The 25,524-nt window shown below is 40.5% G+C and overlaps 2 protein-coding genes across 17 annotated transcripts in view; one reads left to right on the forward strand and one right to left on the reverse strand.

Moving 5' to 3' along the window:
• Positions 1–10,753, reverse strand: part of LOC309652235 (uncharacterized protein) — a 537,677-nt gene extending 526,924 nt beyond the window's left edge. Inside the window, exon 1 of the mRNA XM_082445829.1 lies at positions 10,510–10,753. The gene's annotated coding sequence lies outside the window, so the exon portion shown is untranslated. The remainder of the gene's footprint in view (positions 1–10,509) is intronic.
• Positions 10,754–11,005: 252 nt separating this feature from the next.
• FMR1 (fragile X messenger ribonucleoprotein 1) overlaps positions 11,006–25,524 on the forward strand; it is a 37,622-nt gene continuing 23,103 nt past the window's right edge. For 4 of the 16 annotated variants that reach the window (XM_082445753.1, XM_082445757.1, XM_082445759.1 and 1 more), the window contains exons 1-3: positions 11,007–11,329; positions 20,754–20,806; positions 24,292–24,385. In XM_082445753.1, the coding sequence (XP_082301879.1) occupies positions 11,279–11,329; positions 20,754–20,806; positions 24,292–24,385 (198 nt within the window). In that variant the 5' untranslated portion in view covers positions 11,007–11,278. Of the gene's footprint in view, positions 11,330–20,753; positions 20,807–23,654; positions 23,791–24,291; positions 24,386–25,524 lie in introns of those variants that run through there. The other 12 variants (XM_082445756.1, XM_082445748.1, XM_082445760.1 and 9 more) reach the window with 5 other exon arrangements.

A 25,524-nucleotide genomic window follows, 5' to 3' on the forward strand; every position in this document is an offset into this window, starting at 1 on the left:
GCTTGAAAAAATCTTGGGCTCAATGCAGTTGACAGCTTTCATCCTCAGTAGTCCAGCTTTATGAGCTCTTTTACTGCTTCTCTTATATCTAGAATTCTGGCATGATGCCCAGGGTGCTAGAGCCAGGAAACAATCTGAGTTACTAATACCACACTAAGAATCAGTCCTGTCCCATGGTGGCCTCAGTCCTTGGACCACATTTGCTTGATCTCTCTACTCCAACTCTTAAGTTTTTCCTAATAGGCTTCGCATCTCTCATGAAAAACAGACTAACGGTGGGCCTTCCTCCCATCAGTTTTCTGGACGTGCCTCAATTCCAGCTGTGAAAATACCTTAGACTCATACCAGTGCATCTGGATCCCACTCATTGAATAATTACAGCTGCTACTAATGAAATGGAAATACTTTGTTTGTCATGTAACAATTTTTTCCTCCAACGTTCCCTTAATTTTTCAATGAGTTCTTTTTTTTTTTAATTTATTTTATTTATTTTTACTTTTGGCTGCATTGGGTCTTCGTTGTGGTGCGCGGGCTTCTCACTGCAGTGGCTTCTACTGCGGAGCACGGCGCGCGGGCTTCAGTAGTTACTAGTGGCGCACGGGCTTAGCTGCTCCGCGGCATGTGGGATCTGCCCGGGCCAGGGCTCGAACCTGTGTCCCCTGCATTGGCAGGCGGATTCTTAACCACTGCACCACCAGGAAGCCCTCAATGAGTTTTTAATGTTGGGATAATTTTCAATTCACAGAAAAGTTACCAAGCTAATACAGAGTTCTCATATACCCTAGGGTGCCAAGTTCCCCTAGGGTATCACAGTACCTTGTTACATTTGTCACAAGTAACAAACCAACTTCTGCACGTAATTATTAACTAAACTACAAACTTTATTCAGATTCCACTAGTTTTCCCACTCTACCTCCCTTTTTCCTCTCCCAGGAGCCAATCCAGAATACCACATGGCATTTTGTCATCATGTCTTTTTAATCTCCTTTTGTCTGTTAACATCCCTCAGTCTTTCCTTGTCCCCTTAATTTTTAAATGGTTGAAATATTTTCATGTCAGTTCTAAGAAGAGTCTGAGCCCTGCTCTGCCTAGATACTAAAGGTTATGGAAAATATTTCTTCCCATTAATTCTGAAAAGGCAGGTTTGTCAAAAAGAAAGGAGCAAGAAAGCTCTAGAGTGTTGCTTTATAATATAACAATCACAGATTACATTTCTGAGGTTGGGCTTTCCTCTACTCCTTCAAAACAGGCAACCTTTTCATGGAGGCCAGGAACAAAAATCTCTACACTTTACACACACCCTCTGCTTGGTTGACTAGTTTGCAACTGTGAGCCAGGGTTTCCCCAGCTATTACTGTTCCACCGTCAACACCGTGGACGCCAAGTGCGGCACTCACTGCTAGCTACATACCCAACACCACTCACATCTTCCTCTTCCAAAAGAAACCCAGTTTTGTTTACCGCAGCAATGTGTCTGGCTAAAAAAATGGCAAGCTTCAGGCTTCCTTGCAGCTCTATGTGGCCAGGCAACATCATGCTGGCCAATGAGATGTAAGCAGAAGTGTACTAGATGGGGCTTCTGAGAAAGCTATTATTTTTCTTATTTTTTAAAAAAAGGAAAAAAACGAGCAGCTGGCATATGCCTCGTGCCCTCTATTCTTCTCTCTTTTCCCTGCATAAAATGTGATCTCAAGGCCTGGAGGAGGAGCAGTCAACTTGCAAGCATGGGGACATCAAGGACAGTAAGGGGGAAGCAGAAAGAGCTCCTGTATCAGTTCCACACGGCCTGTCTCCAGACTTTTTATTACATGTGATAATGAATAAAATAAAAATAAAACCCTTTAATTAGGTCAATATTTGTCAGGTTTAAGTGATATGTAATCTAACGTAATCATACTGATAAACGAAGCCACACTTGCAACACGCACTGACCCAGTACTGCAGTAGACAGTGACCCTCAGTCACCACTTTAAATCATCTCTGAGAAATCGAGAGGATGAGAAAAATGCCAGGAGATTTGAGACAGACAATATTCCACATTTCAAAAAGGACATATGAACCTCCAAACTTAGTCAGTTCCCGGCAGGACTCTAAACACGACTCTTACTAAACAAATTCACACTTCTGAAGGACTTTGCTTACTGCCTTTCAGGTGGAAGTTCACTTGACTTTGGCAGCTCATCGAGCCCAAATGAATGATCAAACCAAGGTCCACTGTAGCTTAGAAACGTTTCTCTGCCCTAGTATTAAAAGCCCTTCTTGGAGTGCTCTGTTGATGTCAGGAGGATAAGCCAGTCGTGTATGCTGCTCTGCAGAGTGAGGCGGAGTTTGTGAGTCTGTGGCTGGCGATGGCAAAAGCAAGCAGAGACCCACAGTCCAGCCTTAACATCGTTGATACAACACGTTGTCTGTCGACACTGGTTAAGCTCTTTACACAGATTATCGCATTTGATGCTCACAATGCCCCAATGAGCTGCATTCTATTTATTATCCCCATTTTACAAAAGGAAACTGAACAGAGATCAAGTAACTTGCCCAAGAAGACTGGCTAACAAAGAGCCTCTTCTTTGGAATTCAGAAAACTTGAGCAATCTGTCCTTTGATTGGTTCCCTGTGTGCAGCACTGGGACACTGCTACGACCCCCCCACCCCATGAAGATTGCCTTCTTCTCCTGCTACTGGTCACTGGCACTGAACTCACACAGAATCAACCTTCCCCCACAACTCATGTAACGTATGTATATGACAACTGGCAATCAGCAAAGCTCTAGTCCTCAGTATTTCAACATCAAGGCTAATCCTTCCTTTCATTCTTTGAACAGGGTAGGTGTCAGCATCACTCTTTCACTGGAGCCAAGCTTACTCCTGCTTTTCCTAGCGGTTACCTATTAGACTGATTTCTTGGTTTTGTACCTCAGATTCCGTATAGGTTAGGTGCTCCATCAGTTAGAAGTGCATATGGCTGCAGGTTATAGAAAAGCCACCTTAGGAAAGCTTAATCGAATAGAGGTTTCTTTTTCTCACTCAAGAAGTCTGGTGGTAGGTGGCTGCTGGCAATGGCTCACTGATACCACTGCGATTCTCTTGGCTAGCCCCTCATGGTTTCCCTACGTTTCCCTAGGCATCACATCCACAGTCAAGGCAGGCATTACAGAGGAGGAGGCAACATCAGCCATATTTGTCCCCCTTTCTCAAAAAAGCAAAAGCTTCCCCAGAAACTTCCCCAAAAACTTATGTTTACATCTTATTTGCAAAGAAATATGTCATGTGGCCACTCTAGCTGCAGGGGGTCTGGAAACGTGCACACTTAGGTTTTCCAGCCTCTAGGGTAGAGGCAGGCAGGGAAGAATGAGGCTGGGAATGGAAGTAGAGTTAACCAACCCAGTGTCTGCCACAGATCGCATGCTTATTGTTCTTAAAGGATAAAGAGAAAATAATGTGATTATCTCATAATGAAGTAGATACTTGAACTGACCTTGAGCATTAGTACTTCCACTTGTGCAGGCTTATTGGTGATGTTTCGGCTATGAACACGAGTCCTGACACTGAACCCCAAGCTACAAGAGAAATTCTAACCCAAACGTTTAACATCAAGCTCTGAAGTGTAGAGAGCTTAGAAGTTATCACTCCCAGCCTTACAACCAGAAAAACATTAAGCCAACAGAAAAGCAATGACTTTTCTTAGACCCAGAGAACTGAGGTCACAGGGCAAACTGCCAGCCCCAAATGTGGAGAGAGGTGAATATAGATAATCACAACAGAGATCTGATTACCTGAGGCAGAAGCCACTGGAGCCAATTATTGGTAGGAATACTTAAATGCTGGTTCTGATGAATTGCTTGAGGCTGAGTGTGGACTAGCTGAAGAGTTGAAAACTCCTGGGGGACGAATCTTGGGGGAAGGCCTACATTTTCATGGGTTTTGCCTCCAGGTACCACCCCCCCCTCCAGGTTCTCAGAGTGAAGTTCAGAGAAAAATTCCCTGTTGTGTGCAGGAGGATGGAAAGCACAACCATTTTGAAATACACCCAGTGTTCTCCATAACAAAGGCCTGCCCTCCAAGGGAAATTACCTTACCAGAGCCCTTTCCTAACCTGGGGGAGGAGCTATGAGCCAGTGTAGTCCCCTCTAACCTTTCTGTGTCACTTAAAGGGAGAAAAAAAAAAGCTAAGAAGTGCTTCTGAAGATCATAGCCCAGGGATTCATGAGAAACCACACAAGCAAGAAGAATGAAGCAAAATATTTAAAGTGTTGAAAGAGGGGGGAAAAACTAGTATCCTGGATCCAGTGAAATTATCCTTCAAAGGTGATGAAGAAATAAAGACCTTTTCAGCCAAAGATTGAGAGAAATGTTTAAAAAAAAAGTTACAAGTTCTTTAGACAGAAGGAAAATGACACAGGTCAGAAACTCAAATCTCCATAAAGAAAGGAAGAGTTTTGGGAAGGGATAAATGAAGATAAAATAAACTTTTATTTTTTCTTAATCTTAATTGATCTAATAGACCTATCTTTTCAAATCACTAATAGCAACAATGCATTGGTGATTATGGTATATGGATAAGTGAAATTAAATGGCAGGAGAGACAGAAGTGAATGGGAATACTCTTTAATAAGGTACCTGCACTACACATAAAGCAGTATAGTGTTATTTGAAAGTAAACTTAAATTAGCTGTAAATATATATTGCAAATTCTAGGGAAAGCACTAAAATTTTTTAAAAGAAGTATAACTGATATCCTAAGAGAGGAGAAAACATACAATCATATAAATTGCTCAGTTAAAGCCAGAGAAGACAGAAAAAGAGAGGAAGATTAGAAAAGAACAAGTGCAGTGAATAGAAGAGTTACAAAATGGTATATTAATGCAACTATATGAATAATCACTTTAAATGTGAATGGTCTAAATACATGAATTAAAAGATGGAGACTAACAAAGTAGATTTAAAAAGAAGATACAACTATACATTGTTTAAAAAAAACTCACTTTAAATATAATGACACAGCCAGGGGGACTTCCCTGGTGGTCCAGTGGTTAAGAATCCGCCTTCCAATGCAGGTGACACGGGTTCGAGCCCTGGTCGGGGAACTAAGATCCCACATGCCACGGGGCAACTAAGCCCGTGCGCTGCAACTACTGAGCATGCATGCCACAACTAGAGAGCCCATGAGCCACAACTACTGAGCCCATGCACTCTGGAGCCCATGCGCCACAACTAGAGAGAAGCCCGTGCACCGCAACAAAGAGCGCATGCGCCACAACGAAAAGATCCAGCGTGCTGCAACTAACACCCAACACAGCCAAAAATAAATAAATAAATAAATAAATAAATAAAAGACACAACTAGATTAAAAGTAAAGGGGTGAAGAGATATATACCATGCTAACACGAATCAAAGGAAAGCTGGATTATCTATGTTAATTTCAGATAAAGCAGGCTTCAGAGCAAGGAACATTATCAGAGATAAAGAAGAGCATTACATAATGATAAAGAAGTCAATTCTCCAAGAAGACATAAAATTTCTTAATGTATATGCAGCCAACAAGAGTGTCAACATATGTGAGGCAAAAGCTGACAGATCTACAAGGAGAAATAGATCCATTGTTATATTAGGAGATTTCAACACCCTTCTGTCAGTAACTGATAGATTGAGCAGGCAGAAAATCAGTAAGGATATAGTTGAACTGAACAGATCCATCAATCTACTTGATCTAATTGACAGCTATAGACTATTTCAGCCAACAATAGGATACACATTCTTCTCAAGTTCACATGGAACATTCACCAAGAATGGTCCAAAAACATACCATAACAAATCTGAAATAGCAGAAATCATACAATGTCTTCTCTCAGACCACAATGGAATTAAACTAGAAATCAACAACAGAAAGATAACTGTGAAATCCCCAAATATTTGGAGATTAAACAACACACCTCTAAATAACACATGGGTAAAAGGAGAAGTTTCAAGAGAAATTTTGAAATATTTTGAACTAAATTAAAAAAATACAATTTATCAAAATTTATGGGATACAGCAAAAGCAGTGGTTAGAGGGAGATTTATATACCAGCAATGAACAATTGGAATTTGAAATTAAAAATACAACACCACTTACAGGAGCACCAAAAAAAATGAGATACTTAGGCATAAATCTTACAAAATATGTACAGTATCTATATGAGGAACACTACAAAACCTTGAAGACAGAAATCAAAGAAGATCTAAGAATGATTAGACATCCATATGCATTTTATTTTATGCATATAAAAAATAAAATAAATAAGTCTAGACACAGACCTTATACATTTCACAAAAATTAACTCAAAATGGATCACAGACGTAAATGTAAAACACAAAACTATAAACTTCTAGAAGATGACAAGGGAGAAGATCTAGGTGAACTTAGGTTTGGTGATGACTTTTGGGGTACAATACCAAAAGCATGACCCATGAAAGAAAAAAATTGATTAAGCTGGACTTTTTAATTAAAAACCTCTACTCTGTGAAAGACTGTTAAGTGAATGAAAAGACAAGCCACAGACTGGGAGAAAATATCTGCAAAACACAATCTGATAAAGAGCTGGTATCCAAAATATACAAAGGACTATTAATACTCACCAATAAGAAAACAACCTAATTTTAAAATGGGCAAAAGGTCTGAACAGAGACTTTCTCAAAGAATATATACAGATGGCAATAAGCATATGAAAAGATGCTCAGCATCATAAGTCATTAGGGAATTGCGAATTAAAACAACGAGATGCCACTGCACACCTATTAGAATGGCCAAAATCCAGAACACTGACAGCACCAAAAGTTGGGTTGGGCTGGCAAGGATGTGGAGCAACAGGAACTCTCATTCATCGTTGGTGGGAATGCAAAATGGTTCAGCCACTGTGGAAGACAGTTTGGCGGTTTCTTAGAAAACTAAACATACTCTTACCACGGGATCCAGCAATCACACTCCTAGGTATTTACCCATATGAGTTGAACACTTATGTCCATACAAAAACCTGCACATGGATGCTTACAGCAGCTCTATTCATAATTGCCAAAACTTGGAAGCAATCAAGATGTCTTTCCGTAGGCAAATGGATAAATAAGCTGTGATACATCCAGACAATAGAATATTATTCTTCCCTAACAAGAAATGAGCTATCAAACCATGAAAAGACATGGAGGAACCTTAAATGCTATCGCTAAGTGAAAGAAACCAATGTGAAAAGGCCCCATACTGGATGATTCCAACCCTATGACATTCTGGAAAAGACAAATCTATGGAGACAGTAAAAAGATCAGTGGTTGCCTAGGGTTAGGGGGTCGAGCTGATGAATAAATAGGTGGAGCCCAGGGAATTTTTAGGGTGGTGGAACTATTCTATATGATACTATAATGGGGGGTGCATGACATTATGCATTTGTCAAAACCCATACACTATACAACACAAAGAGTGAACCTTAATGTAAACTAATGTATGGACTTTGGCTAATAAAATATATCAATTTGGCTCATCAATGATAGCAAATAAACCACAGTAATGCAAGATGTGAACAATAGAGGAAACTGGGAGGGAGATATCAGGGAACTGATATGCGAACTCTCTACTATCTGCTTGATATTCCTGTAAATCTAAAACTGTTCTAAAACATAAAGACTATTATTTAATTTTTTTTCTAATATCTAGTTCAAAGGAGACGTCAAAGTGAAGTGAGATTGTCAGAGAATGTGTCATGAAAGAAGTGAGGCTTTAGCTGGCTCCAAGGGGGTACATAGGATTTCTAGAGTTGGAAAGGGCAAAGGGCATTTTAGTTGGGATTGAGGCATGAAAAAGATTCAAAGGGCTCAAATTTCGAAGGAGCAGGAAATAACACAGAATAAATCAATGCAAAGACAACAGGCAACAATTTAATGGAAGCTAGGGGCCAAGGCAAGTCTAGAGGTTCTGAAGCATCATTCCAATATCAGATAAATATAAGCACGAGAACAGATTTGACCCAAGCTGCATCCTCAACACATATTCATTCATTTATTCATTCATTTCATAAATCAGTAGGCACCTGCTATGTTCCAAACACTGTGGTAGGCACTGGGGACAAGCAGTGAATAAAAGAAACAAAAATCTCTGTTCTCACTGAGCTTATATTCTAGTGATAGGAGACAGACAGAACTTACCTGATGTTTTCAAGAAACAGCAAAGAAGCCAGTATGGCTGGAATGGAGTGAAGGGAGGAGGTAGAAGGTGAGATCAAGGAGATAACAGAGGCCAGTGGGTGAAGGGCACTGAGGCCAGAATTAATAAGGACTTTGGCCTTTACCCTGAGGCATTTAGGGTACAATTGGAAGGTTTTGAATAGCAGAGTGACTTGATTGACACCTGAATAGAGTCTGTCTCTGTGTTGAGAATAGACAGAGGATAAGAGTGGCTGCAGGGAAACCAGTGAAATTGTTACAATAATCCAGGTAAAAGAGGATAGGGACTTGGACCATGGTTTTAGCAGCACAAGTGGTGAGAACTAGATTGTGGACTCTGAAAGGATTTGTTGATGGATTCAACGTGTGAGAGAAAGAGAAGGCCAAAATGACCCAGTTTTAGGCCTGAGCAACCACCCTGAAGAAGGGGTTGCCAGTGAGAGAGAGAGAGAGAAGAATGTGGGAGGAACAAGCTCATGAGCGGGGCTGAGCCTGTGTCTGAATTCAGCTGAGCTGAGACTCAGAGTTAAGTGGGCAAGACTAAATCATAGCACATACAGGTAGTGAGGATAGGCATGCATTCATTCATCCAACATTTCCTAAAATCAACCACTTTGAATGTGCCAGGGACACAAAGATAAATAAGACGTCTCTCCTGCCCGTAAGGAACTAACAGTCCAACGAGGAAAACAGAAATATAAATAAGCGATGCTAGTACATTAAGCATCATGGGTGAGGTATTCAACATTTACCGAGTCCCTGCTATATGCCAAGCAGTATGGTGAGGAAGCAGGAGGTGTGTACAAAGTTCTTTAAGAGCACAAAAGAAATTCTTGCAAAGGTTTGTAAAGACATTCACAAGGATTTTCACCACAGTGTGACATCAGGGAGTTGGCAGTAACCTAGACGCCCATCAGTAGGGAAATCACAGCAATGTGGATATAGCTCAAGAACGCAGTGCTGAGTGAAAACAGTGGGAAATAGAGATTTACAGTCCAGTACCATCTTTGTAAATGTAAAAGGCATACACAAAACACCGCATGTCTTAAATGATCAAGGATCTATATCAAACATATTGCAGCTTGTGTCTAGAAGAAGAATGAGAGTGGGTATTGAGAAAGACGAGGACAAATAATTTAAACAATGTAAAATAATATAAATAAGAGAGGGGCCTTGCAGGGACTGATGATGACAATGTGCTGAGAATTGAGGAGCAAAGTTAACTCTCTGCACCTGAGATACAAATAACAAGCTAATGGGAATCCAGCCAATAACCCTAACGAGAAGGATATTTCAGGGGGCCAAGAAGCATGGGGAGACATGAAGGCATGAAAGTGCATCAGCGGTTCAGGGGACACCACCAGGTTTAGTGCAGCTTGTAGTGGTTATGAAGAGCTGGTAATATTTGAATATTTGAACAACACCCTACACATGGAAGGTATAACCATTCTAATCAATCTGTCCCCTTTTACTACATTGGGGTTAAAGCTCATGCTCTGCTCTGCTTCTATGCAGCCAACTGGTGAGATTCTCTTTCAGCCTCATTGGAATCTTTGCATCTTGTGACTACTCCAGAAACCCTAGTTCAATAGATCATCCCTGTTTACCATGGCCTCAAGGAATGTGGCCCTTGATCTGAGGCTTTCATGCTGGAGTTCCACCAGCAGCAATGCCGCTGCTCTGGCTAGGAGTGAGGTGGGAAGGGAACTGGAGGCCCAAGGATGCCTCACATTCTGGGGCACCTGCCTGGGGCGGTTCAACCCGCCCCCACCAACTCAGTGCTGCCAGTTAACTCTCACTGGTCACATTCCAGCTGGAGTCATTTCCCAGCTCTGACCAATGTCTCACTAGCACTCAGCACGGTGTCTGGCATACGGTAGGGGCTCAATAAACTTCTCAGTTGAATGCAAGCCTTCCAAAGGAAACCTAGGTCAAGGTGGATACAAGCAGGATGCAGAAGCAGGAATGAGAAAGAACTGGGGTTTGCTGTACTATGGAGGGTAAAGGGAAAGAGCTGCAAGAAAACAGGTGCACGGGCCCTGGAAGACAGGTCGCCTCTGGTGCAGGGTGGGCATACAGTAGGCGTGAAGTAGTAGGGAAATAAACTAAAGAAATTAACAAGTGTTTAACACATTTTCTTTTTTAGTATGTCAAGTAAAAGTATGAAACTGAATCGAGGGAAGGGAAGTATGTGGGTCAGTGCTGGGTCTGTGGAAGGACTAGCACTTCCAGAGGTCCTGACACACTCCACTGCCCCTCCGAGGACACAGGATGCATCCACAGGACGGCCCAAAATCTCTTGGGGGAGGGCGTTACTCTCACCTTCAGCCTCTAAGGGTCACACAAGCCTGAGTCACCGCGGTTGCCACTGTCACTAGTTCAAAGTCTTCTTCAATCTAATTCTTCACCTTCATTCTTGTCCCCCACTCCACCTCCAGCTCAATTAGGCTCTGCCCCACTTAAAAAAAACAAAAAACAAAACACCTCCAACCCAAGCCAGCCCGGACGTGGATAAGTGAACACACTAGTTTGCTACGGGAGGCCCTTTCCCACGCCTCGGCTTGCCCCCGCTAAAGGAATGGGCGCTCTGGTCCTCGCCAGGCGACGCGAAGCGGCGCGACCTCGGCCACCGGCGCGACCTGTCTCCGCCCTTCCCGCCTTCCCGCCCGCCGCCGAGCCCGCGCACGCCGAGCCCGCGCGCCTTACGTTGGGCCCGGCCCCCCCGACCCGTCCCCAGCAGCGCGCAGGCGCGCGCTCCTGGGTCCGCCAGGGGAAGGAGGGCGGGGCCGAGGGGCCGAACCCTTTGGGGAAGAGGCGGCGTCGGTCATGTGACGCGGTTTCACTGTTTACACGCGGAGCGGTTGGAGCTTTCGGCCTCAGTCAGGCGCTCCGCTCCGTTTCGGTTTCACTTCCGGTGAGGGGCCGCCTCGGAGCGGGCGGTGAGCCGACGGCGAGCGCAGGCGGCGGCGGTGACTGCGGCGCCGCTGCCGGGGGGCGTGCAGCAGCGCGGCGGCAGCGGCGGCTGGGCCTCGAGCGCCCGCAGCCCACCTCTCAGGGGCGGGCTCCCGGAGCGATCAGGGCGGACGAGAAGATGGAGGAGCTGGTGGTGGAAGTGCGGGGCTCCAATGGCGCTTTCTACAAGGTACTTGACTCCAGGGCAGGCCCCATCTTCGCCCTTCTTTCCCTCCCTTTTCTTTTTAGCCTCGGCCGGAGGCAGGCCTGGGGCCCTCTTCCCGAACGCCGCGCCCGGGGTCAGGGCGCGCTCTGCGGGATGTTGTTTGGGAGGGAGGGAAGGACCGGACTTCGGGCCTGTAGGAAGCCCCTTGAGCCCCGCTGCCTCTCCTGTATGAGGCCCCGGCGCCTGTCGGAATGAGAAGCGGGCAAGGAAAAGAGGGTGCCCTTTCGGGGGCCGAGCCCCGGCAGGGAGAGCTGGGGATGGGCGAGGGCCGACGGCAGGTAGGAGATCCGGGCGGGAAGGGCCGGTATCCGCGCTAAGTGACGGTGACGGCTTATTTCTGTTTTCTTAAATATCCTCTCCCAGTGGGATCCGGGCCTGACGTGTGGGTAGTTGCCGAGGAGCGGGGGGCGCTTCCGTCAAGCCGCCTCCTGCCTTGCAAAGAGGGTTTGCGATCTCCTTTGGCTTCTCTTTTCCTGTCCAGCATTGGGACTTCGGAGAGCTCCACTGTTCTGGGCGAGCGGTGTGAAGAAAGAGTAGTAAGAAGCTGTAGTCGGTACCAAATCACAATGGCAACTGATTATTAGTGACCTTTCTTTGTGGATTTCAGAAAAGATTTTAGATTCAAAAGTTTCAGGAAGACCCAGGCATATCCGAGTAATGGTTTAAAGAAGTTGGTGATCTTGAATATTCGTGGCCCCTCCTCCCTTGTTATAAATGTGGGCAAATTCAGGAATACAGATGCTTCAGCGTCTAAAAACATTGGCAACTCTGCTACTTAAGAAAAAAAATTAACCCTCCAAAGGCCTGGATATATGCCATGAAACTTCAGGAAATTAACTAAGAGTATATCATTATTGGGGAATTTTTTTAAGTGAGTGGAAATAATTGTTCTGTGCTCCAAGGGTTTGACTATCTCCTCTGTGTAATGTTGCAGTGAACTGTATTGTTGAGGTTTTAAATAGGCATGCATGGTTTTGCTGCGGGCTTTTCTTATTTTAAGTTACACCATTGCAGAGCTTACTAATATCTTACATTTTCAAAAGGAGGCTTAAAAATATTTTCATATGTCGGTAGTGCGTCTCTTGGTCCATACTTGCTGCAGATCTAGCAGTCTATAAGTTCTCATTTCCTCTTGAATGTTTCCTATAACTTCTGTAAGTAATGTCCCACCTTACTACAGTATCTTGCCAACAGAAGGTGCATATAGAAGGAAGCAAGGGAATTAAATATTGCCGTTGTCCAAATGCAATGCTTAAATCTATATAGGATTACATAAACGTTTCAAACGAGGTATATAGGAAAATAAACATTGACTTAACTATATATGTGTTTACCAATTTTATGGAGATATTTGGAGATCAATATATTTAATGAGTGAGTAAAGTATGTAAACTGTTCCATACTTTTAGCAAAATGATAAAACCTTTAGTTGTAAAAGGAGGAAAAAATAACCCAGCATTTATGTTCTTAACAGTCTCACCAATATAAAATTGTTTCAGTTGACTCTGCAGTCAAAATTCTGGTTGCATTTTTTTCAGTGATCCATAATTCTGCTGGTTAGTTTGTGTAGAATCGTTCTGCTTCCTAGATTGGTAGTTTTGCTCACTAGATTTGGGGCACTAACTATAATAAATATGAGCAGGGGCTAATGATTGAGCGGTATTCTAATAGATCTGTGATATTAGCTTAGATTAGATGCCACTCTTACTGTCTTTTAGTGGAGTTTGCTTGCTACAGAGGGCAAGTAGTACATCGTGGTCTTGAAGGATGTATTGTTCTGTTCGAGCAACCTGTGATTTGCTTCTGTGATTTTGCTTGCAAACTGATTGGAATATAAGAAAGGCCCTCTATCTCTGCTCTTAATCCCCCCTATTTTTGTTTTTTAACGAAGTTGCTTAATTTGAAGGTGAATACAAGGAATGGGTTGTCCCTTAGTTCCTTCAGGGGAAGTATTAAACATGAACAAACGTGTGCAGAGAAATTGCTGTTATGTTTATTTAATTAAGGTTTTGTTTTTAAGAAAACCTCAATTGGTAGAATAATAGTTTCTATAATGAAAAAGGTTTAAATTCTTATAAGGCTCAACATTGATGTGAGTTATAAAAGTAAAGCACAAGTAAACTGAGTTATTTGTCCAGTGGGATGGGCAGAAAAGATGGGAAATAAAGATGAATAAAAAATGAACTATTATGGAGAAATGTTACATTTATGAAAAAATTAGGAACCTGGGTTCATCAGATTGATTGAAAAGGCTTAAAGAACTAAACAACTCAAACAGCTTCGGTATAATTGAATTCAGACTTTGATTTGCCTAACAGAACCACCATATTGTAAGGTACAGTTCTCCATCTTCTGAGCACATGGTCCAAATTTGCAGTATAAACTGGATAGAGTATATGCTGGGAACAGTTGGGTTTTTTCCTCTAAAAAATTAACTCAAACTTAGGATTCAGAATTACCTAAACCATGAAAACTAAACCCTAAGATTGTAACAGCTCATTTCTATTTTTCCCTCTGGTGTTTATTCTTAAAAACTCGAAAGTTGGATTTAGTAACTGTCAGAGCCACTACTTTTGTGCTTAGGTATTTCTTTGACTTAGAAAAAGTCATGTAAAGAAAATTTTCTTCACATTTTCTCTGAAGTCTTCTGTACTTCAAGGAAGTAAATTGTTCAGGTCAACCACATGTTTTTTTCTTCCCAGTCTAAATAACCTTTTTAGTGTTTAGTATCTTTATGGAAGCATCAGTACTCCCCTTTTGAGTTGAGCATTTTCCAACTTCATACCCACACACTCTGAAAACCTCCAAATTATTAATTAAATGTAAAATTCAGTGGTATAATAATTGGCTTTATGATTCCTGCCCACTATGGGAATGTGCTTCCTGAGATGACTACAATCATGATTTTAACTGTTAACAGGTGCTGAGAGCTCTTGAGGTGCCAGGCAGGGTTCTAGGTGCTTTACCTCTCTTAATTTAATCACTCCCACAACCCTGAGGTACCATTGTTATTCCCATTTTATAGATGAGGACATAGATGTGGACATAGATGTACAGAGAGATGAGGTAAGTGAGTTATTACTAAGTGTCAGAGCTAGTAAGGGTCAGATCTGGGCTCTGAGATCAGGTAATCTGACTTCCTGAAATGATGACATTCAGCTTAAAGAAACGAATTGGATTTGACTTCGTGCCCAGTTTTGTAAGTTTCATTGTCACTTTGTATCTGTTACTGCAACAGTGCCTTAGCATTATTCTGTAAGTATAGTTGCAAGGGTGTTACCATTTTTTACCACTGATACAAAGACGTCACAAAATAGTCAGCTTATGTATTAGCTTCCTTTTTATTAACTCTTGCACCTTGACACATTACACTGTAATTCTTCATATGAATGCCTATTAATGAAAGATAAAGTTAGAAATCTTTAATCCTCCTATGAAGTTTGCTTTTGTTACATTGGGAACCCATAAGAACTGAAGCATTCAAAAGTTAGAATACATACACACAGGAAAATTAATAACTCATTTAATACTATTCTCTCTGTACCTGTGTGTTGTCTTTGCGTCAAGGTGAACCAGAAAGGGTGCATTTTTCTCAGAATTTGTGGTAAATGCCCAAGTGAAGGCGAGTATTCCTAGACATGCACTGTGGTTGGAAGAATTGTTGATGAGGTTTATTGTACTTTTCCCTTCCCGTTGTTCATTCTCATATGTTGTTAGTTCCCACATTCAAAGGGTGGCAAAGCAATAACTCGCTTTATATGTGAAGCCTTGGGTTTGAATCGTATTTTATCACATTTCATATGTCCTTATTGTCTATCTCCTACAGATTTTCTTTAGGAGGGATATTTTGCAATGCTTTTAAGTTTTCTCTAATGAGAATTATCATTGCACTACATGTGCTGTCTTCAGTGATAATGTAGTAGTTGTGTTCATTGGTGGTCAGGGGCTTACATTGAAATTTCTCTGTACAATCTAAGGTGTGAGGTGTAGTGGGAGAGTAAGAGTTCACCCAAATAGGGACGGACTTTCTTTTAGTTTCAGCAATCCCGGTGATGTAATGTTTGACTTAGATATCTCTAGTCATTACACACTTTGGTTAGTATGATTTTATGATTGCCTCTTTGGCCCAGTTGCCAGGTGGGGGATCCCATAATGATTTTTTGATTTTCTGTTTATTCCCCCTGATAAGGAGCCTGTGTCTGTCTTTTTTTTTTTTTCCATTTATTTATTTATTTTTGGTGTGTTGGGTCTTTGTTGCTGCACACGGGCTTTCTCTACTCTTCATTGCTGTGTGTGGGCTTCTCACTGAGGTGGCTTCTCTTGTTGGGGAGCACGGGCTCTAGGCGTGTGGGCTTCAGTAGTTGTGGCACATGGGCTCAGCAGTTGTGGTTCGTGGGCTCTAGAGTGCAGGCTCAGTAGTTGTGGTACACGGGCTTAGTTGCTCCGCGGCATATGGGATCTTCCTGGACCAGGGATCAAACCTGTGTCCCCTGCATTGACAGGCGGATTCTTAACCACTGCGCCACCAGGGAAGTCCCACTATGTCTGTCTTTAACTGCACTTTTAGCACCTTTCTCAAACCCCAAAGATTTTCATCACTTTTTTTTTCTTCTGAAAGTCTAAATAACCTTTTAGTATTTAGTATCTTTGAGAAAAACAGCCTTTTCTCTTTCCTAATTTTTAAATCTTTTTTTAAGTGTTCTTTTGTTGAGATATAACTTTCTCAGATGCAAGAGTGTTTATGGTTCTGCATCTTTTATAAAATATGCCCCTCTCTGCTTTACCTCTCATTTATTTAGTGCCAACTGTGTGCCAGCCATCGTGCTAGGCACTAGACATGTGTGATTTCATTATTCACAACAGCTTTAGGAGGCAAGTCCAGTTCCCCTGTATCCATTACTTACTTACACAGACAAGGCATCTGAGGCCCAGAGACCGTTTCTTGGAGAGTCCCGCAGCTGTTATGTCTTAGATCCAAGATTTTGAACCTACCTCATTCACAGCAAAACTCTTAACCACTAAGTTTACTGACCCTTATAAGAGCCCTAGCTCTCATCCAGTCGCATGCAGCTCCCTTCTTGTATTCATTCAAACCCATTCAATTGCCTTCTTTGGTAACCAACCCCTCAGGAATCCCCTGAACCTATCTTCTCATCAGCTTTGCTTGATGTAGATAGGTAGAGAGCACAACAAAACATAGTTTTCCCAATTGTTGGTGGGTGAGGTGATAGTGCTCTGGGATGGCCAGGGAAGGGGAGGGTATGAGTGTTGGGGTAAGGCAGGGGCAGGGCCGAAAAGGAGGGTTATTGGAGAAAGTATGATGAGAAGCAGAAAGATGGGACCTTTGTTGGAATTTTATCAAAAGGCCTCAGGAGTCAGAGGAGACCTTTGTCCTTGGCGAGAGTGCGAGCCAGAGGCAACCTATGAGTTTCTTTTATTCCCCTTATTACAGCAGCAACAAGAAGGTATTCCATGCCTTCTGTATTCACATAATATGCAAACAGTGGCTAAAAATGACTGGTTTGGGAACAGTCACGCCAACATCCATATACAGGTAAGCCTCATTAACTCGAGGCGGTGGCCGCCGTAAGCTGTGATGATTACTCAAACCATTTTTGACACTCTACATCTGGAGTTGCTTTTAGTGTCTTTGAAAGCTTGGAAGCTTTTTTTTTTGTTTTTGGTTTTTTGTTTTTTTGGTTTTTAATAGTCACAACAGTTGCAGATCTTCCTCCTTTGAAGTGACGTTTAATTTTAGGAAATAGGCAAATGTGGTGACTGAGTGTGATTAAACTGTACAATAACTTTTTGGCAAATAGAAAAAAATTAAAATAGAGCAATGAAGTAATGAGACTAACTTTTAGAGTGCTTTCAAGGTGGATTTGAAAACAGTCCCCAACATTTGTAAATGTTTTAAATCAGTGCTATCCAGTGGAACTTTCTGTGATGATGGAAGTGGTCTCTACCTGTGCTGTCCTCTACAGTAGGTACTGAGCCCTGTGTGGCTTTTGAGCACTTGAAATGTGGCAAGTATGACTCAGAGACTGATTTTTAATTTTATTTAATTGTACTTAATTAAATAGATATATGTACATATGACCAGCAGCTTCTATGGTGAGCAACAGCACGGTTTTAGACAAGGGCAGTAGTATTGGAAAGGGACCTGATTTAGTGAGAACAGTTCTTCACCCAGCTGTAACAAGGTTCTCTTAGCTGACTAAAGGACATAACATTTTCAGCATATAATATACAGTAAAGAACTAATACTAGTTACTGCCAAGACATGCAAACGTAAAATTTTAGACAAGGATGAAGACAGAGCAAAGACATTTTTCGGTAAATAAGGGATTAGCTCCTAATAGGAGTCCCACCCTCAAAAAGCAGATTGTTAATTTGGTATTCGCCATCATGTAAACACAAGGGAGAAGTTGGGGTGGGGGGGCGTCTGTTTTTCCTTTCTCCGTAATTTGTGGGACTTACTTTATAAAACTAAACGTCGAATTCCTCCAACTTTAACTCAAAATCAAGCCTTTCTGTTGCTGAAGTAATAGGCAAACCCCTGATAGCACTGGGGGCATGCGCCCTTATAAAATCTAGTATATTCTAAAATATCATGGTCAGTATTAAACTAGAGTTCTTGTAATACTCTGTAGAGAATGGGTGTGATTTAAATATGGCTAAGGAAAAATAAGCAAGATCAAAATGATAGGAAGAAAATGTGGATTTTCCCCCCACTTTAAACCAGCAACTATAAAGATACACACACATGCTTAATTTAGAAATAATAATTTAGGCATTTTGAGTACCGCAGAACACCTAGATTCCATTATAGTCCACCTTGATCTTACAAGGAAACTGTCTTCTAGCATAGCTTTGCGTTTATTCTTTTAAGCAAAATTGCAGAAGTTTGGTGTCTCTGTTTAGCTTCCATGTACAGTCAACCCTTGAACATTGGGGTTAGGGGTGCCAACCCGCCACACAGTTTGCTCCAGAAACAAAAGAATTGATAAATGACTCACCCAAAGGCAGGAAGATGAAACAGTTTGTATAGAATCAGGACTCAAACTCTAGTTCTTCGATTCCACATACTGTGATCTCTAATTGAACACAAACTTTTCCCCACACTTAGTTAATTTAAAGGTCTGTAAAATGAAAATATAGTTACTATATTAATTGGGAAAAAATCTGAGTATAAGTGGATCTTCACAGTTCAAACCCATGTTGTTCAAGGGTCAACTGTAAATGTTTTCCAGGACCCTGCCTTAACTGCCATTGTTTTTCTTAGGAGCAGCTATTTAATACTTGACTGATATGTTTTAATTTGATATTTTGGGAAGTTTCAGTTTTTTAAAAATGCTTTAATCTGTGGCCTTTGAAAATGTATTTGTTTACCAAGAGATTTGCATTGCATCATGTGTTTGTTTAACACATTTATTGGGCACCTACTATATACCAGAAATTATTCCAGTTACTGAGGATACAGAAGTTAAAGAATGGTCTTAATCCGAACTAGTTATCTTCCCAATATCTGAAGTCATGAGGATTTACTACTGTATTTTCTTCTAAGAGTTTTATAGTTCTAGCTCTTACATTTAGGTCTCTGATGCATTTTTAGTTGATTTCTGTATATGGTATAAGGTTAGGCCAAAATTTATTCTTTTACATGTGGATATCCAGTTGTCCCAGCACCATTTGTTGAAAACAGTGTTCTTTTTCCCCACTGAATTGTCTTGGCTTCCTTGTCCACAAAGGATTTACTTCTACCACACCCCAAGCTGTTTCCCCAGGTCTAAGCCTTTGTTCCTGCTGCCCGTTAGGCCTGCTGTGCCTCCCCATCCTCCACTCCCTAAGTTGGATAGGAACCTCATCCTCTTCTGTTTGTTTGTCTTTCCTGATCAACATACTACCACCCCACCGAACACATACCTTTCCTCCGAGGCTAGGATAGGAACCCCTTAGGCAATGATCCATGATAATAACTATTCATTGAACCCTAATAGGTACTCTGAAGTTCAACAGTAAATAAAAGACCTATATCGCCCACCCTCAGGAAGCTTACTATTGGTAGGAAAATGGGCAAAAGACTATAGTGGGATAAGTTTATAGTGAGGATATTCATAAGATGCTATAAGAATGTAGAGGATGGAATTTAACTTAGTGTTCTGAGTTTTCCCGTAGCAGCTGACATCTGAACTGAAATGTAAAAGACCAGTAGGAGATAGCTAGGTGAAAAGAGGGGAAGGACAATAGGAAAGAAGGAACAGCAGCATGTACAGAGAGGCCCAAGTAGTTTAGCACTGCTGGATCATAGCCTACAAGGATGTGAAAGCTGAAGCTTGGAGAGGTGAGCAGTGGGGCCAGGTCACAAAGGGCCTTTTTCAGGCAGAGGAGTTTGACCATAATCCTGCAGACAGGGAGAAACCACGAAAGGACAGAAACATGTACAGAACACATTGGAGTAAGAAGCTTAAATCTCTAAAGCCATTTTAAAATGAATTAAGATATAAAGCCCCTTGGGTTTCTTTATGCTTTATCCTACTCCTCTAATTGTCAAAACAAAAACAAAACCTCCTTTCCTGCACCTATTAAAAACTTAATTTTATAGAATTACGGACAGCATGCTGATTAAAGAATTCTTGATAATTAGTTAGCTATTACTTTTGTTATGTCATTTTATAGAATTACGGACAGCATGCTGATTAAAGAATTCTTGATAATTAGTTAGCTATTACTTTTGTTATGTCCTTCTACAGTTTATTAGCAATTGCATCATCAGATTTAAAAGATTTAAACCTCTGTACTTTATATTACTATTTTTTTTGCCAAGTGCCTGCGAGATTGAGAATTTAATTAAACTCTGGTAATTGGACTTTTTAGTGGTATTAGCAGCACATTGTTTTTAAAGAGAACTTAGTGTACTTGTGCATATATAGATTTGAGATTATATTTAGTTATTTACTATTGTATTCTCCTAAAATTGTATTAAGGAGAAAAAGATAGGTTACAACAGATCTACACTGACTGGTATATAGCTCTGGAACAAGTTTCTTAGTTTCCAGTACTTCTAGCCTGAAGTATACCTTCAGCTTTGCATTGTAATTTTCAATTTACTTGTCTGTCTTTGTCCTATGAGATGCTGAACTCTGGAGCAATTCTTTGTGTTTTATTTTAACTAATGAGTATTCCTAGGTCCTAGCACATAGTAGGTATCTAAATATAGATGTGATTCATGAATGAGTGATCCTCACAAACTGACACACTTTCACTTGAAGCTTCATTCTGTTGTTAAACATAAAATGTTTGGTATCTCTGTAAAGTGTAACTGAAAACAAAAACGATGTTTAAGCTTAGAAGTTAATTTAACTGTGGTGGGTTTTTTTTCTTACAGGCATTTGTAAAAGATGTTCATGAAGATTCAATAACAGTGGCATTTGAAAACAAGTAAGTGTCTTGATATAATTTTAATATTCAGGTTCTTTAATATTTTATGCTAATTTTTCCTTTTACTCCTCATTTTAAAAAATTCAAGTGTAGTTTGAGTGTTTTTCAGGAATGGATCTTCATGTTACTGACCAGGAAGTTCATGAACAACTCAGTATTAAACCAATGGAATGACTGTTCCTGCTAATGACCTCAGAGATCCCTTTTGTATAATCTTGATCCTTACATCTCAGTCCCCTTGAATGTGAAGAAAGAAACCAGATTCTTCTGTATTAGTAACTGAGGGTTTGAATAGGAATATTTGTAAACGTTAAAAGATGAAAATGAATGGATTCACGGGTACTGGGAAAGTCGATGTGAGTTTTGTAATGTTAAATCTAAAATTGACGGTTTTAGTCATCTGGTATATTTTATTGGAAATAATTGTGTTTGCCCATTTACATTTTTATCTGTTTCATATATTTATAATCATTAATAGCAGTAACTGATCTTTTCTGCTTTCTTCTGCTAGGTGAGTACATAAAAATATTTAGAGGCCTAGGAACATTAGCTATACAAAGGCATCAGTAGTATAGATGTTAACATTTTATTGGGGGAGACAGGTCTTTTGACTAAATTTTTTTAATGCTAATAACGGCTATTTTCAGAGTAGCCATTCAAGATTCTAAAGTACGTATAAACTCCTTAACCAGAGTATAGATGTGGTCATGATCTTAGGATTTTACTGAACTCTGAAGTCTGGTCAACAGTTATAATGTTTGGCTTTTATTTACCAAGGGAAATTAATAGTGTATCAAAAGCAGATTGCAAGTCTACAGAGAGAAGAACTAAATTAGTGGTTGCTTAGTGGCTGGTAGGGGGTGGAGAGCCATAGCTAAAGAGTATGGGATTTCTTTCTGAAGTGATGAAAACTTTCTAAAATCGACTGGTAATGGTTGTACATATCTGTGAATATACTTAAACCCATTAACTTGTACATACACTTCAGTGGATGCTTATATGGTTATGTGAATTATATCTCAATAAATCTGTTAAAATACAGTATCTGACCCAGACATGCTATAATTAGAATGTTAGCAGAATCTTTTAGCTGCCAACAGGGCAAAGTACAGTTGATCCTTGAACAACATGAGTCTGAACTGCGTAGGACCACTTATATGTGGAGTTTTTTCAGTAGTAAATACTACAGTAGTGCACGATCCAGGGTTGGTTAAGTCCGTGATGCAAACCACAGATATGGAGGAACTGTGGCTACGGAGAGCTGACTACAAGTTATCCGTGCATTTTTGACTGCACAGAGGGTCAGCATCCCTAACCTCCGAGTTATTCAAGGGCCAACTGTAGTTTTCTCGGATGCCTAAAACGCATTTAGGGAGACAGATAAAAGGATTTAGAGTATCCAGCCCAATTCTCAGCTCTAGACAAATAGTCTTGGTCCCAAATACAAGTTTGGATAATAGAATACCTTTCTCTGAATACATAGAGCCAAAAGTTCCAGAATCTGCCTCTGCATGATTATCCATGCATTATACACTAGATAACAGCATCACACCTCTAACAGAGGAATCTTGGATAACTTGGAGAGTAATTTTTTTCTTGTACTTATACTCTTATCTGCTTGCTTCCATCACTAGGTAAACACTGTTTCCCATAAAGGGAGAGTTATCTTTATTTGCTACTCTTTTAGTTTCTCCTATAGTCCTTAATCTAAGGTATTAAGCAAACACTTATTTCCTCTATGCATTCAAGAATGTATCTGTATTTGTTTATACAGTGATAGATCAGTTCTCATTTGTTTTCAATCAGATTTCTACTATAAACTTAAAATTATTCTTTCTATGGACCTCCTAATTGTCTCCTGTACCGTAGCTGTGTACAAGTTTCTCTTCTAGCTGTCATCCTGGGAATTTGAAATAGATCAACTTTTTCTTTGTGTTTGTGTAGTATGTATGAGATTCAACACTGGGTTTGAGCATGTCACCAGGATTTGATAGATCCCTATCGAAGTAGTACTTTCCTTGCGTTTCCTTTTTGTTTTTCTGGTTTTTCAAAACAAACAAAAAACAAACCTGATGTTTTGTAAAACTTCAGACTATATTTACCGTTTCTTTCCTTTCAATCATAAAAAAACTCCTATAATACCACATTATTTTAGATGCTTTCTTTTTGCCTTCCATATTTCGCATTTTTTGAATAAAGAATTTGATTCTTATCTCTATACTTAAGACAAAATAATTCTTTGGAATGAAGAAACTTTATTATTATATGCTTTACAAATCAAATTTAGCAATGAATCTTTAACATGTTAAGTAACTGATTTCAGTAAGTATATTAAAAAGTTTTTCTGAAGTAAAGACTTTTTTTTTTTTTTTGGCCGCGTTGCACAGCTTGCGGGATCTTAGTTCCCTGACCAGGGATTGAACCCAGAGCCCTGGCAGTGAGAGCACCGAGTCCTAACCACTGGACCACAAGTGAATTCCCTAAAGACAATTTTTTTTAAGTTTCAGAGTTTTCAAGGGTGTATAATAATGCAGAAAAGGAATTCAGTGTAATATAGGCCCTAATCATATTTCCACAAATGCTGACTTACCTACCCTGCTATCTTATATAATAGCTCTTCTTTAAAAAAAAAAAAAGCACTTTTCTCAATAGGATTTTATTTAGAGAGCCCTTTAGCAGAAAACCCAGAAATGACTGCTCTAGCAGTTGAATCCTCCAGTGTTTTTGCAAAGTTTATCTTTTAATATTCTATATCATTGTAGATATAAAAGAATAATTTGGTGTTTTTCAAAATTGTTCCACATAACTTTAAACTAAAAAACATAGGCAACTTACTGAACTCCTGTAGGCTGTCTCCATCGGGTTTCTGTGGTTTAGGAGACCCCACCAGGCCAGTGCGTGCTGGTACGTCATACTGATCAGCAGCCAGCTATCCATGGCAAGAACTGACCACCTCGTGGGATCTAAAATTTAAAGGGGGAAAAGTGAGTTGTGAATTGCTAATGTGCTGACTGCCCCATTTTGCTTGGGAATTAGCGGGCATTTAGGACCAGTTTCTGTGGTCATCGGAATGTGGTTACAATTCCTTTGCAAGTGGAAGTATGGTGATGACATTACTAACACTTACTGATACTAACGTATTTCAGCATCAAAGGAAATTGCTGTTGTGGCCCTAAGTTTAGAACTCTTAGAGGTTGAAATTATTGGAAGAAAGACTTGTTTGGAAAATTGTAATGTTGATCTATTGTGTTTAGAGAAATATTCCAAATAGAACTACAAGGCTGCTGTGCTGCATGCAGAGTTTGTTGAAATGTATCTATATTGCCATTATGCCTCACTCAGCAAAACACTGACAGTTTTAAAGCATTTGCTTCTTTAAACTAGAAAACCAAAGGGTCACACTTAACCAAAAGCTGATGGCAGCATGGTCATTGTTTCCATTAAACCAAAAAGCATGTTAAATAATTGCATTTGCTTATTTGCAGCTGGCAGCCAGAGAGGCAGATTCCATTCCATGATGTGAGATTCCCACCACCTGTAGGTTATAATAAAGATATAAATGAAAGCGATGAAGTTGAGGTAAGTTTCCCCTGCCATCAAGTTATTAAGCACTGAAGAAGGGGGAGCACGTAATTTGCCTGTGCCTTTTGTATTCCTTGTCTTTAACACTTTTCAATCTGCATTGAGAATTATAGCTCTGATGCATATGTGCTTTTGATTGCACCATCTTAATAATGATTGGAAATAATACATTACTGATGCTTAAGTGTGGCTGCCTGAGCAGCACTCAGGGTGCAGCTTTGAAAGTCACCACTGATTTCCTTTGCCCACTAGTATTTCTTTTCCCCCTTCCCTCATTCTCTGAATCTTTTGTTTGAATAATATATTGTTAGTTTACAACTGTGTCCCCATTTTAAGTAAAATGAGTTAGGAAAATATCATTCCGTAACGATAGAGCAGCATCCTAGGCTTTCTTTAAGTAGCAGAAAATCCTCCTGGGATGTTTGTAAAAACTCATCTGCGAATTTTAGTATATACACATACAGGTAAAGCATCTTTTCACAGGAGATGCTATGAACCAACTGCTTATGTGCCATTGATGTCTGACCAAAAAGTGCTATGGAGATGTAGCACATTGACAAAAACATTGTATTTGTGATTTCTCTAGCCACTGAAAATTGTTGTGGCACTTAAGGCACTTGGAGTCTGCTTTATGTTGTAGTTGGTCTATATAGTATCGTTTTCTTCCTCCCCCTTCATGTACTCCACTTTAAGCTTCTTCTCTTCTCCACGATGCCTTGTTAACAGTTGCAATTTCATGAGCATTTGTGGTATGATGGAAGCGGCTAAGAATCCATTTGTACAGGTCAGGTAAGGTGTACCAGGTCCTTGAATTCTTATTTCCTGTGCTAGGTACAGATGGTCAGCGAAACAGAAGAGGCCCCAGCCTTGACAAGGTCACATTCTAGTGAGGATAGCTAATATTATGGCAGTTGTAAGTCCTAGGAAGAAAAAAAGAGGATGAAAGGTGATGTAGGGGCAGGAGTGCTATTTTAGAGAGTGCTCAGAGAAGGTCTCTGGATGTCCAGGCCTGTGTTCTTTTCTCTACAGCTTTATAGTGGAAATAGAATAAAGTGCTATTTATTTACCAAAAATGTACTCAGTACTTACTAGGTGAAAGGAACTGGGCTTGGTTTTGTGACGGATCCCAGTAGGGA

Source organism: Balaenoptera physalus (genome assembly GCF_965194825.1).
Source record: "Balaenoptera physalus genome assembly, chromosome: X".
In the NCBI taxonomy this organism is placed as follows: domain Eukaryota; kingdom Metazoa; phylum Chordata; class Mammalia; order Artiodactyla; family Balaenopteridae; genus Balaenoptera; species Balaenoptera physalus.